The 17,331-nt window shown below is 39.7% G+C and overlaps 1 protein-coding gene across 2 annotated transcripts in view; it reads right to left on the bottom strand.

Annotated features, from left to right (window-relative positions):
- The window catches only part of CFTR (CF transmembrane conductance regulator), a gene marked incomplete at both ends in the record, with an annotated part of 201,521 nt that extends 185,078 nt beyond the window's left edge, over positions 1-16,443 (bottom strand). For both annotated transcript variants that reach the window (XM_081102067.1, XM_081102066.1), the window contains one exon: positions 16,391-16,443. In XM_081102067.1, coding sequence (XP_080958193.1) covers positions 16,391-16,443 — 53 coding nt within the window. The remainder of the gene's footprint in view (positions 1-16,390) is intronic.
- Positions 16,444-17,331: the final 888 nt, after the last annotated feature.

Genomic DNA, 17,331 nt, shown 5'->3' with positions numbered 1-17,331 from the left:
CAGTGGGGGTCAAATTGTGTGCAACTGACAATGTTTGGCTACTGGTATACTTTAGGCTGACCACATCTTTTACTCTTCAGCTAGACACTTAGAATTTTAAAGACCTCATTAACCTATCACAGGGGTGGGCAAACTTTTTGTGAGTGCGTGCCAAAACCAGCAAAAATCTCTGACTCAAAATTCTTCTGCGTGCCAACCTTAATTTTTTGAGAACATGTTACGCCTACTTGATATCTCTTAAGGTGTACGTATGTGAAGAACCTTGAAGAAATAATAAAATTCATTCGAGCGACAAAAACACAATATATGATGATGAAAAATACATTTATTTTTTAATGTATACATGTTATGTAAAATTATTTATTTATCTAAGATGCACCTACACTGAATTTATCTGAAAAATAAAAAAGTCGATATTAAGAAAAAATTGTAAATGGAAGATTATAAGAGAGGGTTTCACACCAACTTACACCATACACAAAAATAAACTCAAAATGGATAAAGGACTTAAATGTATGACGAGAAACCATAAAAATTCTAGTAGAATCCAAAGGCAACAAAATCTCAGACATATGCTGAAGCAATTTCTTCATTGATACAGCTCCTAGGGCACTTGAAACTAAACAGAAAATTAACAAATGGGACTACATCAAAATAAAAAGCTTCTGCACAGCAAAAGAAACCATCAACAAAACAACAAGAAAGCCCACTGTGTGGGAAAACATATTTGCCAACGTCATATCTGATAAGGGCCTAATCTCCAAAATTTATAGGGAACTCATACAACTCAACAAAGGGAAGATAAACAATCCAATCAAAAAATGGACAAAGGACCTAAGTAGACACCTTTCAAAAGAGGATATTCAGAAATCCAAGAGACATATGAAAACATGCTCAAAGTCACTAATCATCAGAGAGATGCAAATCAAAACAACAATGAGGTACCATCTCACACCTGTCAGAATGGCTATCATCAACAAATCAACAAATGACAAGTACTGGAGAGGATGTGGAGAAAAAGGAACACTCGTGCACTGCTGGTGGGAATGCAGACTGGTGCAGCCACTATGGAAGACAGTATAGAGCTTCCTCAAAAAACTAAAAATGGAACTCCCATTTGACCCTGTGATCTCACTTCTAGGAATATATCCCATGAAACCAGAAACACCAATCAGAAAGGATATATGCACCCATATGTTCATAGCAGCATAATTCACCATAGCTAAGATCTGGAAACAGCCTAAGTGCCCATCAGTAGATGAATGGATTAGAAAACTGTGGTACATCTACACGATGGAATACTATGCTGCAATAAAAAAGAAGGAACTTGCCGAAACCGGTTTGGCTCAGTGGATAGAACGTCAGCCTGCGGACTGAAGGGTCCCAGGTTCGATTCCGGTCAAGGGCATGTACCTGGGTTGCAGGCGCGTCCCCGGTGGGGGGTGTGCAGGAGGCAGCTGATCGATGTTTCTGACTCTTTCTCTCTCTCTCCCTTCCTCTCTGTAAAAAATCAATAAAATATATTTAAAAAAAAAAAAAAAAAGAAGGAACTCTTACCATTTGCAACAGCATGGATGGAACTGGAGAGCATTATGCTAAGTGAAATAAGCCAGTCAATGAAGGAAAAATACCACATGATCTCACTCATTCATGGATAATAAAGACCATTATAAACTTAAGAACAAAAATAGATACAGAGGCAGAACTGCCTCAAACAGATTGTCAAACTACAGCGGGAAGGCCGGGGAGGGTAGGGGGGCAGAAGCGGGGGTAAGAGATCAACTGAAGGACTTATATGCATGCATATAAGCATAACCAGTGGACATAAGACACTGGCGGGTAGGGGAGGCCAGGGGATTGTCAAGGGTGGGGGAAAAAGGAGACATATGTAATACCCTTTGTAATACTTTAAGCAATAAAAAAAAAAGAGAGAGAGAGAGGGTTTCACATGCCAGCAAGTTACTGGCATGCCATTTTTGGCACACGTGCCAGGGGTTGCCCACCCCTGACCTATAACAATGCTTCCCCCTACCTCACCCAGAGCCAAGAAGTAGCTTGTCACAGGGACTTAAGAAAATTAATAATGGGAGGGCATGTTTCTGACACTTTTAAGGACTGAGTTTAATGCTTACTTAAATGATATTATTTATAATGCTTGTATCAAAATATAATAAATTTTGGAGAGAAAACATATTAAAATCTATGTACAAAATGAAGTAAAATTATATAATTCACCAAGTCCATTCTAGCTTTGTTGATATTGTGAAGTACTGGTTAAGAATAGAGTTTTAGATTTAGATTAATCTAAGTTCACATACTGACTTCAGGGTAATTAGCTGGATGACCTTGTATGAACACTTTAGTCTTACTAAATCTCCTGTGCCTTATATGGGGAATAAATCTAGAATTGTTTGAAAAATTCACTGAGATAATAAGTATAAACCCTGGCACATGGAAAGTGCTTAGTAACTGTTAGAAGATAGTGGGAGGCAAGACTGCTGACTTCAGGAACTATTTAAGAAGAAATTTTGAATTTTGTGGCAACTGAACTATATCTATGTTTCTATTGTTAATTTACTGAAAAGTAGTGAAATTTCAAAATTCTCTTCCATGAACCCAGAGATTTAAAGAAGAATGTTAGGAGAAAAAAGTTTAATAGAGATGGAAGAAGATGAAATCACCTCCATATCCTACATTTTGTGATTATTTGGTAGAATCCTGTTTTAGTTTTTCAAATCTGTAGTTTTCCAATCTTTTTTTTTTATAATAAAGGAACTTGGGCGTTTTTTTGTTTTGTTTTGTTTTGTTTTTAATATATTTTATTGATTCTCTTACAGAGAGAAGGGAGAGAGACAGAGAGTTAGAAACATCGATGAGAGAGAAACATCGATCAGCTGCCTCCTGCACATCCCCCACTGGGGAAGTGCCCGCAACCCAGGTACATGCCCTTGACCGGAATCGAACCCGGGACCCCTCAGTCCGCAGGCCGACGCTCCATCCACTGAGCCAACCCGGTTTTGGCAATTTTCCAATCTTTAATTAAGATTGAGAAGTAGTATTTGGACAATTTAAACCATTTTCTTAAGACTAACCTAGTGGTTCTCAGGTTTTAATAAGGTGAAATAAATTATCTGAAATGCAAAAAACAAAAATAAAATAAATAGTTTGCTCTCTTCCAGAGATTCTGATTTAGTAGGCATACAGCGGGTCTAGGAATCTGCATATTTAATGTGATATATAATTATTACTAAACTAGAGGCCCGGTGCACAAAAATTTGTGCACTTGGGGGGGAGGGGGGGTGTCCCTCAACCCGGCCTGTGCCCTCTCGCAGTCTGGGACCCCTCAGGAGATAATGACCTGCTGGCTTAGGCCTGCTCCCGGGTGGCAGAGGGCAGGCCCAATCCCTAGGTGCAGCCCCTGTTCGGGCTCAGAGCAGGGCAGATCAGGAGGTTGCGATGCCACCCTAAGTCACGCTCAGGGTAGGGCCGATTCGGGGGTTGGGGCACCGCCCCTTGTCACACTCAAGGCAGGGTCGATGGGGAGGTTGCGGCGCCATCCCCTGTCACGCACAGAGCAGGGCCAATCGGGGGGTTGGGGAGCTCCCCCCTGTCACGCACAGAGCAGGGCCGATCAGGGGGTTGAGGAGCTCCCCCCTGTCACTCACAGAGTAGGGCCAATAGGGGAGTTGGGGCACCGCCCCCTGTCACACACAGAGCAGGGCCGATCAGGGGGTTGGGGCACCATCACTGTCACACTCAGGGCAGGGTCGATGGGGAGGTTATGGCTCTACCCCATCACACACAGAGCAGGGCCAGTGGGGTGGGGGTTGGGGCGCCGCCTGGATCATGGTGGGGGTCCCCACTGGGGTGCCTGGCCAGCCTGGGTGAGGGGATGATGGCTGTTTGCAGCTGGTCACACACCCTTCACGGTGGGGGTCCCCACTGGGGTGCCTGGCCAGTCTGGGTGAGGGGCTGAGGGCTGTTTTCAGGCTGGCAGGTGACTGAAGCTCCCAACAGCTCCTTTCTTTCTTTTTTTTTTTTTTCTTTTTTTATTCTGGGCCAGCTTTAGCTTTGAGGCTTGGCTCCAGCTCTTAGGCCTCTGCTGCTGAAAGCAGGTTTCTGGCCTTTGTTTACCTTCTGTATTTGAAACAATGTTGCGATCCTGCTGGCTGAAGCCCAGCGACTATAGCAGGTTTCTGGGGTTTTGTTTAGCTTCTATATTTGTAACATAGTTGCTTAGAGTTGCAGCTCAGAGGCCTGCAGTGGCAGGCGGGGAACGTTGGAGTCCTCTGTCACACTGAAGCAAGCAAGCCTCATGTTTGCTTTAAGCTGCCTGGCTGCTGGCCGCCATCTTGGCTGGCAGTTAATTTGCATATTGCCCTGATTAGCCAAGGGGAAGGGTAGCGGTCGTACGCTAATTACCATGTTTCTCTTTTATTAGATAGGATGAAGGTATTAATTTAATAATTAAGATGCATATAATTGAATATATTTTTAGAGCAGGTGATTGGCAGACTACAATTTGAAGTGCACATCTCTAAAGCTTAGAATATTGGTAACTATGAAGAGCTCCTAATTTTAAAAGCATAAACATTTATCTAAAAAATGTATCCTATTTCTAGCTGATTTCCCTTTCAACAGAATAAGCTTTGATCAAATTTTCATTAACAGCAGATTTGGTGAATCATTTTTAAAAATAAGCTATTTGTGTCTACTCATGCCAAAATCTGACTCTACTCTGCATTAACGGTGACTGGAGTGACAGAGTGTGACCTAGGAAACACAAGAATTGTTCTGGCAGCAGCAGAAACCACTGAATCAGCAAAAACTTGTATGAATTCAAAAAGGCTGCCATAATCTAAGGACTGTGTTCAAGAATTGAATCCAATTTTTAGTTCTAAATGTAATGATCTTATTATATTTACATTTCATAGGACATATTTTCCTTTTAAAAAAATACATTAAATAATTTTTGCTATCAAGGAATTATATTGTTGAGTTTAGAAAAGCTTATTTTAGCCCTAACCAGTTTGGCTCGGTGGATAGAGCGTCGGTCTGGGGACTCAAGGGTCCCAGGTTCGATTCCAGTCAAGGGCATGTACCTTGCTTGCGGGCACATACACAGTGGGGAGTGTGCAGAAGGCAGCTGATCGATGTTTCTCTCATCGATGTTCCTAACTCTCTATCCCTCTCCCTTCCTCTCTGTAAAAAACAAATAAGATACTTTAAAAAAAAAGAAAGAAAAGTTTATTTTATTATGTGAGGTGACTTATTCACTTGGTGTTATAAACTGAGGGGAAGCAAAGTGTGTCACCCCAAAATATGCCTCTTTGGGACATTGATTACTTAAAGCTGGTTAATTTTAAGAAACAAGACTCAGGAGAACCCTCTGACCTTCCCCTTACTGCCTAAAGGAATTAGAGGACCTGATCCAGGAAGGAAGCTGCTATCATAGATAACTATGGTTTAATATAAACCTGTGCATGATAGGGAGATTCCTAGCAAGGCCCACTGGATCAAAGTTCCCTGTGTCCCACTTTTAAAGATGACCGAGAAAAAAAAAAAGAAAAAAAAAAGATGACCCAGCAAACATTTGTTTACCAAAACGTTTGCTTTTCCATCTCCATGCGAATTGCCTTCCTGAGTTTTTAAGTCCCAGACCACAACTGTCTCCTTCCCCTTTGTTAATGATGACATACCTATAAGCTTCCATTGCCCTATGTGTCCTAGGGACTGACATTCCTACAGAACTCCCATATGTACATATACATTAAATTTGGTCATTTTCTCCTGTTAATCTGTCGTGTTAATTTGATTAGTCCAACCAGAAGAATTTCTAATAGTGGAAGGAAAATTATGTTTCTACCCCCACAAAATCAATAAAAATTGTGGACTCCTTTATTAAGTAGAGTAAGAGGAAAAAAATTTTATAGATTTTAGAGCACATTTGCACTCTGAGAAAAATTGCATCATTAAAAATATTAACGTGAAATTTCCAATAAAGAAAAATAATTAGAATGCATAATAATCTTTTTTTAATCCTCACCCAAAAACATGCTTAGAGAGAGGAAGGGAAAGAAAGAAAAATTGATGGGTTGCAGCTCATGCGCCCTGAGTCGAACCGGCAACCTTTAGGTGGACAGGATGATGCTCCAGCCAACTCAGCCACACGGCCAGGGCTATAATAAGTTTTGATATATGTGCTATGTCTTCAAACTACTATAATATACCAGGAACTCAATATTTATGCTAAATAAATGCATGCATAAATAAAATAACAATCATATTTGTGTTTCAATGTTATTACTTTTACATAATGAGCTCATTTTATAGTGATTGTCTTTCTAGCTAATAAAATTTTATTGCATAAAAACTTAGCTCTACTGTTCCTGGGATGGCTACCTCTTTGGTTTGGTTTCACCAGTTTCATAAACTCTTAATACAATGAATAAAATGTTCGATTTCATTGTAGTTAGTGTAGTCTCTGAATTAACTAAATTATGTAAATACCTAGTGTCTAACTGTAATAATGATTTGGTCCAAGTACGCTCCATAATCAAATTAATCCATCAGGGATTTATTTGCTTTGTGCGCGTTCATTCACAAGGCATATATACAAGCTACACATTGATGTTTAAGGATAAAAGAGAGTAATAGTGTGAGGAAGTTCTAGGTAAAAGTGAGTAGAAAAGAGGTTAATGTGAATTTTTGGAAGCCAAACCTACCTTTGAGTTGAAAGTAGTTGTGCTTTTGGTAATAAGAATTTGGTCAGCCTACTTATTACTTTATTTTTTAAAATGTCAAGGGCGGGGGGAAAAAAAAGGACACATATGTAATACCCTTTGTAATACTTTAAGCAATAAAACAAAAAAAAATGTATTCAGGGGCCCAAGACTAAAATAAATTTAAAAAATTTTAAACACTAAATTATGACATACATTTAGGAAAAAAATTTGGAAATAATCATTTTAATAATCTGGCTTAAAATTAAACTTATCAGGCAACCTGAATATTCACATGAGATTTGAAAAGAAAAAATATTTCAGGGACAAAAGCCTACTCTGGTAAATTTAGCTGTCATTGATCTTTTGAACTATCTTAAGCTGGAATTTTCCTAGAAAGTTCTGTGAACCATATAAGAAAATAAAAAGAGCAGCTTTTCCTATTTCATGTTATACTTTAGAACACATGATAAGCCAACTAACATTTTAATTCTAAATTAGGCATTTTATCTTCAGATTCCAAATGAAAAGCTTTTTAAATTCCAAATTTATAAGTAAATTTTTTCTTTTCCCTCAAATATCAAATTTTAGAAGCATAGATATAAGCTGAATTAGTCAAGTTTTATCTCATTCAACAAGTATATTTTAAGGGCCTACTATGCACCAGACACTAGATACCAAAAGATGGATAAGATAGAGCCTGTGCCTTGAAGGATAGATGCATTAAAATATTCATATGCAAAAAATAAGTAAAGGATAAATGGTGATAGAAGAGAAGGCCATGTGAAGACAAAGATAAAGGCAGAGATGGGAGTGATGTGGCCACAAGCCCAGGGATGCTGGAGTCAACAGGACCTGGAAGAGTCAGGAAGTGTCCTTCCCTAGATCTTCAGAAGGCACACAGGCCTACCTTCATTTCAGACTTTTAGTCTCCAGAACTGTGAGAGAATAAATGTCTGTTGTTTTAAGCCAAAAAAAAAAAAAAAAGAATAAATGATCAATAGATTTCGTATAAGTCAAAAACTATTGGAAAAGTTATCTAATAGCTGTTAAGCTACTACAGTATTTTCCTCTTCTGAAAAATTTATATTGAATGTAGCAGTGTTTCATTTCCTTTATAAATTAGTTACTGAGTACAATAACATTAATTATATATGAGCCTTGAAAAGTTTTTCTAAATTTTTATTTTAAACTAAATAATTTTGCTAAGTTTAAAGCTTTTTGCAATACAATACAAAAGGAATACTTTGTGACATGTGAAAATTAGGTGAAATTCCTATTTCAGTACCAATAAAGAAAGTTTTATTGGAACAAAGCCATGCCCATTTGTTTGCACATTGTCTATGGCTGCTTTCCCACTCTGTCGGAGACCACGTTGCCCGTAATGTTGGAAATGTTTACTTTCCAGCCCTTTATAAAAGTTTGCCAATCCCTGATCTAAAGTATAGGAAAGGATTTTGGTTGAAACAGTGAAGCTTTGTTGTGTTGCTTCATTTTCCAGAGTTCATAGAGGTGTTTAAAATAAATAAAATGTGCAAAAAAAGAGCTTCCTAAATAGTTTCTCCAGTTGGTGCCTCTAGAACTGGGGTAGCTCATCCCAGCCAGCAGAGGCTGCATTTTCTTGTTGCTCACATAACCGGCCCTTGAATCAGCTCTAAACCCAGCTGTTGGCACCTCTAAGATTCTGCCTACCAAGCTTAATTTTCAAATACTGATCCTCCTGGTACCAGATGAAATTCTTGGATCCCTTTTTGAAGGTAAGAACTTCACTAGGCACTTGGGGGTAGGTGTGAAGTTGGGTAAAAGGTGGGTGCACCTCTGTAGGCAGTGCTAAGAAAGAAAGCTCTGCATGTTTTAACAGACTCAACGTTTTAAAATGAAACAAGGATACATAATCTTTTCAAGCATAATAAGAATCTTTTTCAACACAAAAAATAACTCACTGCAGAAAAACAAAACCTGAAGCTCCAGCAAGTTTTCAAACCTACTACTTGAATGTCTATGATCATAGAAATCCGTTTAAAATGTTTAAGTTATAGTGGTGATTAGGGGTGGGGGGGTGGGGGGGCTACACATATCAGTTGGTCAGTTTGGAGGGTCCTGAGTAGAATTTCTAAGTAGAATCTAACCAGTTCTGTCCATAAAATACAGTAGCTTGTTCCAGAACACGCTCCCAGGGGACTCTGTACCATGGCTCAGGCAAGCAAGTGGGCACTTTAACTTCTTCCCTGGAGGCCACTCTGGACTTGACTGAATGGTGTGAGGGAAGCCTTCTGTTGCCTCAGACATTGTGACACCCCTCACCTAAGACCAAGCTCTAGGTCACTTTAATATATTTTCAAATGGTCATGTTCCCTGCCTTTGAGCCATGGACATCATTTCCTTTTTTATTTTAAAGAGAAAAATATTTTAAATATATTTAATTGATTTTTTTTTTTACAGAGAGGAAGGGAGAGGGATAGAGAGTTAGTAACATAGATGAGAGAGAAACATCGATCAGCTGCCTCCTGCACACCCCCTACTGGGGATGTGCCCGAAACCAAGGTACATGCCCTTGACCAGAATTGAACCTGGGACCCTTCAATCCACAGGCTGATGCTCTATCCACTGAGCCAAACCGGTTAGGGCAGAGGGTCTGCATAGGCCCCACCCCTTCCCAAAATCTTCTCTAACTGAATCTCCTCACTCACCAAGCTTCACTACCAGACACACCCAAGCCAGCAAATCTGTACACTGTCTTTGATTCTTCCTTCTCCTTTGTCTGCCTTACCTAAGTAATAACCAAATCTGTTAATTTTACCTCCTCTCTCTCTCTCTTTACTCCCACCGATGCTCTTTCAGTTCACTTCTTTTGCAAAGCTGCCACAGCTCTGCACTTGCCATGTCACTCCCCTGCTTGAAATCCATGCCTTTTCACTTCCAATATGATAAAGCCCAGAGCTCACAAACCCCTATGATCTGGCCATTGCTCAAGTTTCAAACCAAATTACCCCCAAATCTCGCTCACGCATCTTATGCTCCAGTCATGGGGAACTTCCCTGAAACCTTCAAAGGTGCCAGGATCACTCTTACTGCCAGTCCTATACACAGGTTGCTGCTTCTGTATTTAAATTTGTCCTAACCATCCCCACCCTTTGTCTGGATAGTCTTCTTTCCATGTCAACACAAGAGTCACTCCTCCAGCAAGCCTTACTTAACCAGCCTCAGCCTGGATGAGATGCCCGTTGGGGTGTTTCCATAAGCTTTGAGACTCTGGGTTTCAGAGAATGTTTTTCACGCAGGCAGCACCAGTTTTTTCTGGAGCATCTCAACCTTCTCAATGCCTCACATGGAATACAAAAGGTGGTGAATAAATGAATTAGGGCATCCTCCACGCTGCCCTGAATCACGGCCTAGAAGGAAGTGCTGCTCTGACTCAGCTCCTGGAAACAACCTCTGGGAGAAAAGAGGAAAGCCCAGTTTCAGGGCTGAGAATCCTAACAATAAGGACTTACCAGAAATCTTCAAACCATGATTTTAGCCCATGAGCAAGGAATTAGCAGGCAGGCCTAGCCATAAAGGAACCCAAGAAAAATCTGATGGAATAAAATCTGTCTAGGCTCCTCTCACTTTGACACCTTTTTATCGGAAGGATGCTGCAAGACCCTTAAAAGCCATCAATCTGCAATATCCATCAGCCTCTGGGGTTGTCATCATTACAAAGAAATGTGCATCAAACTTTCTATGCAGAAGTCTCGAAATGGTCTGAAGGCTTTAGTAAACAAGTCATAGAAGGCCCTGACATCCGGGGCTTTCCAATTTGAAACAGTCATTGATGCTAAAAGACAGTAATAAGCACAGAACAGCTAACTTGCCAAGCCTTGCGACCTGGATACAGATCTTCCAGAGCTCTGTAAGAATGCATTCACTCTGCATCAACCAAGCTAATTGAATTTTTACAGATTTTTTGCTCAAAGAAGCCTAAGCTCTTTGCTGACAGGAAGCTCCATAGTAAAGCCACTTTGCAATGCTAATCTCACGCTTACAACTATAAGATAAATTCTTAAGACCTGATGACAAGCATCTGAAAGAGGAATGTTTTGCTCTGTGATAATGCACGTAATGTATTTAAAGGCAAGCTTCAGGCAGGATCCCCAAACAACCAGATCTCTCTCATAATCTGTTTTCCCCTTTTGATCTCCTGGCATTCTGGGGATTTGTGCCAGGGAAGTGACCTACACAGATTCGTCAGGAATCAGTGGAATCAAAATTACCAAAATTGCTGCTGAGTCAGAGGTGTTTTTAAATTTTGACAAACAACAGATAGCTGCATGCTAAATGGTTAACACCCTTCCGTGGTGGTTTTGCAATCCCATACTTATAGTGTAGCTCTATCACAGGGAAATTATAGGTTCGGGTGAAATGCCACTAACAATCATAATAAATTTTAGAGTGGTGCATTTAAGAACTTTTTAAACAAGTTTCAACATTTATGCATTGAACATTACCACACTAGTCTTATTTCCTCCCTTAAAACATAAATGAAAAACCATGGTTTCCCTAGTGTTGGCCCTGAGGAATACTCTGATTGTCACATCAAACATAAATTATTGATGAAGCAGTTAAGAAAAAGAGATTCCACGTCTCTCTTTAGCAAAGTATGAATTTTAAAGCTATGTACCATATGCTATTTGTTTTAACTATATAGAAATACTCCTAGAGAGTCAAGTAATAAATTGAACTAGCAGATAAAAGCTATATTGGAATACACTTCAAAACCAAGGAGGAATTTTTTAAACTAGTAAAATTAACTAAAAGAATATTAATTATATATTTAATATTTTAAAATGTGCAATAACAACATTAGTCATATAATGCAAAGGAAGTACTTTTAGAATTCTGAGTTAAAATCAAAATTGACACATATCTGAAATTGAAAAATCTGAACTGTATCATAACAAATATAGACCAGCAAAAGGCAGATGGATGCAGAGAAATATTCAGGGGCTGGTATAGGAAGCAACATTTGTCAGTGTTCAGGCAACACTGTCCAGGATAGAGGGACCCCTACCCCAAAGTGGTCTCCTATTCCTACAGGAGACAAAGCCAAGCAAGTACATGAAAACCCAGGAATGTCTCATGGCATTTTCTCATTGACTGACTAAACGGACTCATGATATTCAGGCACCCTTGACAGCTGTACATCTCACTGTGAATTGAGCATCTCATATTGGCCTTTTGTTTTATGCAACTATTTCTTTTAATTTGGATACTCTAAACTTTGTCTGAAAGACAAACCTTTCCATTGACTGGGATAGGACTAGATCTTTGATTGGTCAACTGGTCTCCCTTGGCAAGATGTCTATGAATACCCCCAACAAACTTCAAAATATCTATGAGTGCCATAATTTTAGATTTCTGCATGCCTTGCAAACATGTAAATAAAATGTAAATATAAAATCGTGATGATTTTTTTTTTACAAAATCCCATAATTTATATAACCAAATTAGTGTGGTCCTCTTCAAATTTGTCATCTTTATGAGTATTTCATATATACTTACTAGAGTCCCAGTGCATGAATTCGTGCACGGGTAGGGTCCCTCAGCCTGGCCAGCAATTGAGGACTATTGTGGACTGGCTGGCTGGGGGGTGGGACCCCAGGAGGTTGGCTGGCTGGCCCCCTGATCAGGGCCTATTGGGGGGGCGGGGGCTAAGAAGGGGGCGGGACTGTGAGAAGCTGGCCAGCCGTGGTGAGGGTCCAAGGGAGGTTGGCTGTGGGAGCGCACTGACCACCAGAAGGCAGCTCCTGTGTTGAGCTGGAGGTCAGTGCGCATCATAGCAACTGGTCGACTGGTGGTTCTAGTCATTCGGTGGTTCGGTGGTAACAGTCGCTTAGGCTTTTATATAGAGAGATTGTAATTATGCTTCTATTGCTCAAAGCACTTAAGTTTCTCTTCATTAGGAAATGTCTTTAAAGTCTGCAATAATAATAATATTGAATGTCAACTGTAATTGAAAAGTAAAATTTAAAAATAAAATAAAATTAGCAATGTGGTTTTTGAATGATAACACCTAAACTTAAGTAGCACTTGGCTGTTAACAAAGCAAATTATGATGAAAAATCTTTATACTTTCAGAGTGCATTTAATTTTGAGATAGGGTCAAAAGTCATTTTTGAAGCAAGTCCAAGTGACCAGTCTTGGGTAATATGACTTTTAATGAAAAGAAATTTGCATACTGTTTTTCAAGGTAATGCCATAACAAAAATTTAAAAACACTTTGATCAAGGGCAGAATGTTTAGAATAAGAGTTTGGTTTCTATCAGTAGCTATTTTGACCCACCACACCCATTCTGGTGTATAAATTCTAGCATATTTGTTTTAAAATCTCTCATTGCTTTGTGTCTAATAATTACAAAAGTATCTTAAGTTTTCTTTTATATATATATATATATATATATATATATATATATATATTTTATTGATTTTTTACAGAGAGGAAGGGAGAGAGATAGAGAGTTAGAAACATCAATGAGAGAGAATCATCGATCAGCCGCCTCCTGCGCATCTCCTACTGGGGATATGCCTGCAACCCAGGTACATGCCCTTGACCGGAATCGAACCTGGGACCTCTCAGTCCGCAGGCCGACGCTCTGTCCACTGAGCCAAACTGGTTTCGGCTCTTAGGTTTTCTTAATATTAACCTGAGACAATATGCATTTCTTTACTGAATTCTATCTTAGATCCTAACATTGACTCTTTGGTCTTACTTGAGACTTATCTGTGGAGTTTATTGGAATCCCCTATATCCAATCATGTAAGAGATCAGTTGCATTGTATATTTGGATTTTGTGGGGCTCTAACAATTCCTCAGGTATACTGCTAACATTTATAAGCCGGTATGGACACCATGACCAAAATTCAAGCTGTATCATCTGACACATGGTCTGATACACAATCTCTCAACTGAACAGGATATGAGAAATTCGGGGCATGAGGGGAAAGACAGAGAACAAGCTGAATAAACATTTAAAAGATATCAGAAAATGTAGTTTTGAAAAATTGTTCAAAATTGCTTTGTTGGTACACATTTGCAAATCAATTCCATTGGTATACGAATTGATGCCAACATATAATTTCTAGTTTAAAAACATCTTCATCCTTTATAAAAGTTTTAAGTTAATGTACTTGTTTTCCATGATATTCATAAGCTATTTTAATTTTTGCATGAAATTTTCTTTTAGATTGTTTATAAACATATTTATATACACACATATATGTATATATATTAACATTATGATACTTGCAATGTCCCTCAAATTGTACTTGATTTGAAACCCATGCAAAATTAAGTACTTAATTTTCCCCAAAACTTTATTAGCTTTTCCAACAACAAACCGTAAACAATGAAAGATATTTAATATAACCTATAACCCAGACCATAACAGCTTTACACTTTTATGACACTGAAACTGAAGGGACCATATTCAGGCAGTTAAATTCTAAGTCGTTTAACAACATACGATATAAACACATGACTTTTTCCTTATTTATCTGATAGGCCATGTCAGAGGAGATTTTACCTAATTTAAACTCTCATCCAGGCCCATTCATTGCATATACAGCCTGATAGTCACAAAATTAAATTCAACAAAGATGAATTGAATATATTATATAAATAAGGTAAACAATATTGTAAAGAATATAAAAATATGCTAATTGCTCTACAAAAATATGGTAATTGATGATGATATAATAATGCTAATATTTGTGGGCTAACCACTTTACATGCACTTTTTCAATAGACTAACCCCTATTATGTAGGACCTACCAGTCTCCAAGTTTTAAAGATCAATTCACACAAACACAGAGATGTTAAGTGACTTGCCTCAGGTCACACAGCTACTCAGTGGAAGATCCAAGATTTGAATCAAAACAATCTGAATCAAAGCCTAATGCTCTTGACCACTAAACACACTGTCTAATCAAGGCAGAAATTTTTGACCCTTTCAGAAGTAAAACCCAGAAAGAAATTTATAATCACAGGCACTTAGGTGATAGTTTCTATAAATAGCAGGAACTTAACTTTTTAAAAACACACCTATTCTTATAACAACTTATTATGAAATAGTTTTGAAACAGGAATGAGTATGCTCTTAACAAACTTAGTAGTCATTATAATACTTTTTTTTTTTTTTTACAAACCAACCTGAGAGCCCTTTTAAACTATACTAACATTTATAAGCTGATGTGTTGGAGGGAAAAAACTTTGGTAAATCAACAATAATCTCATTTAAATCAACAATGAGCTAATTTAAAATCCTTTAAGGGCTTAGAAGTAGCCATGAGGTATTTGTTCTTCTGAAAACTTTATTTTTAGACTGATTGGCATGTAGGTTCCTCAAAGTGCTCTACAAAAAAAGTCTATAATGTATGCCAATGAGCATTCTGATTTTATAAGCAGTAGGAACATAGATCAACAGATAATCCAGTTTTTTATAGACGGTGTGGCAAAAGGTGCTGAAAACACATCAACACACAATGAGTCAAGTCCTCTCCCATTCACAGGGAGGAGCTTCTTTGGCCAATGCTCTCTCCTTAGCACTGAGTTCCAGGCTTATTGCACATGCAGAGAATAAAACATAGATGTGAAAGCTGAGTCCCTTCCTCCCACAGGTACATATGGGTATATTTACATTTGGCTTTTCTGATACCTCAGTATGCTGATTCATTGGATAATTATGACTTAAGTAATATCCCATGAGAGAGTTGTACCTACTCATTCATTCATACAAGTATAACAGGAAAAGAAGACACAGTGTCCAGACATTTCAAATATGAAATGCTACATCTCAATTACACTTTGCCTAAGACTTGGAATTTAGACAATATTTTTAAAAATCTCATTAGATGAAGCACGCACATTTTTATGGATCATCGCATACAAAGTAGTAAAAGTACAACTTATTAAATATCATTTGGCTATAACTGCAGTATCTATTCCCATGGCTTCATATTTCCATGATAATTCTGACCCTTTTAAAATGTATAGCTTGTGGAATTGGCTTTTTTTTTTAAAAAGGGGGGGGGGTGAGTAGGGACTTGTTTTCATTCTTTAAAGAAAGAATAATAGAATTGTGGGAAATATTGTTTAGACTTACTCAGTATTATAAAAATAAAAACTTAATTTAAGCACATAGTACCCACGTCACCCATCTCCCCTAAAAACGTTCAAAATTCAGTCAACAAGTGTTTTCTGAGTGCCTACTGCACGCAGGAATAGCTCTAGTAGCATGTGAGCCAATAAAGCATCTAAGTTTCTAAGGCACGAAGGGGAGCAAACACAAAGGACTAAACTTAAGCACCTTCACTAACAAGTTTATAATTCATAAACGTATTAGAAAAGCCCAAGAAAACAATTGCACAATAGCACGTTTGGGTCTTGAGAGCACGACTTTCAGCTGCTAGTTAAAACTTCAATGTTAAACTAAGGCTGTCCATCCAAACAATTGGCTTCAGTTTATTCTCTTATCACTTCTGAATGTATTCGATTTTATTCCACAAATGATTGCGCATCTTTAAAAAAAAAAAAAAAAAAAGCGATTCCTCTTTCCCCAAAACCAGCCCAGACACTGGCCCTCCTCTGTCGTGGGCACGTGTTTCCAAAGCTAGGCTGGACACCCTCTCACCTGAAAAAAAGTTTGGAGATGGCGCTGGCCTTTTCCAGAGGCGACCTCTGCATGGTCTCTGGGGACGCCGAGGTCCTTGCCAGGGCAGCTGGGCTCCAGCTCCTAATGCACAACGCCCCACGCTTCGGGTTGCCTGCCTCTCGCCCCTTTTTCTCCGACCTGCTGTGATGTCATTTGCTTCCAACTCCCCCCAGCCCTCACCCCACAAGCCTCCTCTTTCCTTGCGCTCCTTTCCCCGCCTCTACAGCCCAGGTTAAAAGCCAGGCGCTGCCTGGTCCGGCCCTACTTTTGCTCAAGCGACTTTTCCCTCCCCCTCCGCACCCCGCACCCCCCACCCGCAGACCGCACCCCGACCGCTCCTTCCTCCTCGCCTCCTTCCCTCGCTCTGCTCTCTGCCCCGCGCCTCTCTCTCTGGATTCCAACTCCCAACCTGCCTCCCTTGCGCGCACTCCTTCCAGTCCGCGTCCTTACCGCGCAGCGCCCGCCCAGCCTGCAGGTGAGGACAGTCGGGGCGCTCTCCAGGTCCCGCCACCCACGCTCCGAGATGGAGGAGCCCGGGCCAGGGCAGAACCAGCCCTCCCCCTCCCCCGCCTCCCACCCTCCCGGACCCTCCTCGGCTCTGGCTTCCGCGGGACCTTGGCATGCGGCCGCCAACTTCCCCGCGCATTCATTCCCTTTGCTCCCGTTTTCTGAGATCCCAGCCGGGCTCGTTACCTTCGCAAGGTTCATCTTGAAGCGGGAACAGAAATATGTCTCTCCGTATCAAAATGCAGCCCCAGACAGCCGGAAGGTCTCCGCAGTGCCTGATGTGTTCCCCTTAGCGCTTCCTTTGAGTGTCAGGGAAGAAGGAAGCTTTGTTAGTTTCAGGCTTAGGTGAGTGAGTTCCATGTGTATCTTAGACCCCGTAGGTGACTGGTTATTAAGGGACAGGAGGGGAGACA

This window comes from Myotis nattereri (genome assembly GCF_964212035.1).
Source record: "Myotis nattereri genome assembly, chromosome: 11".
NCBI lineage: Eukaryota > Metazoa > Chordata > Mammalia > Chiroptera > Vespertilionidae > Myotis > Myotis nattereri.
The sequence above is the reverse complement of the archived record's forward strand: the minus strand, read 5'-3'. Positions and strand labels throughout refer to the sequence as shown.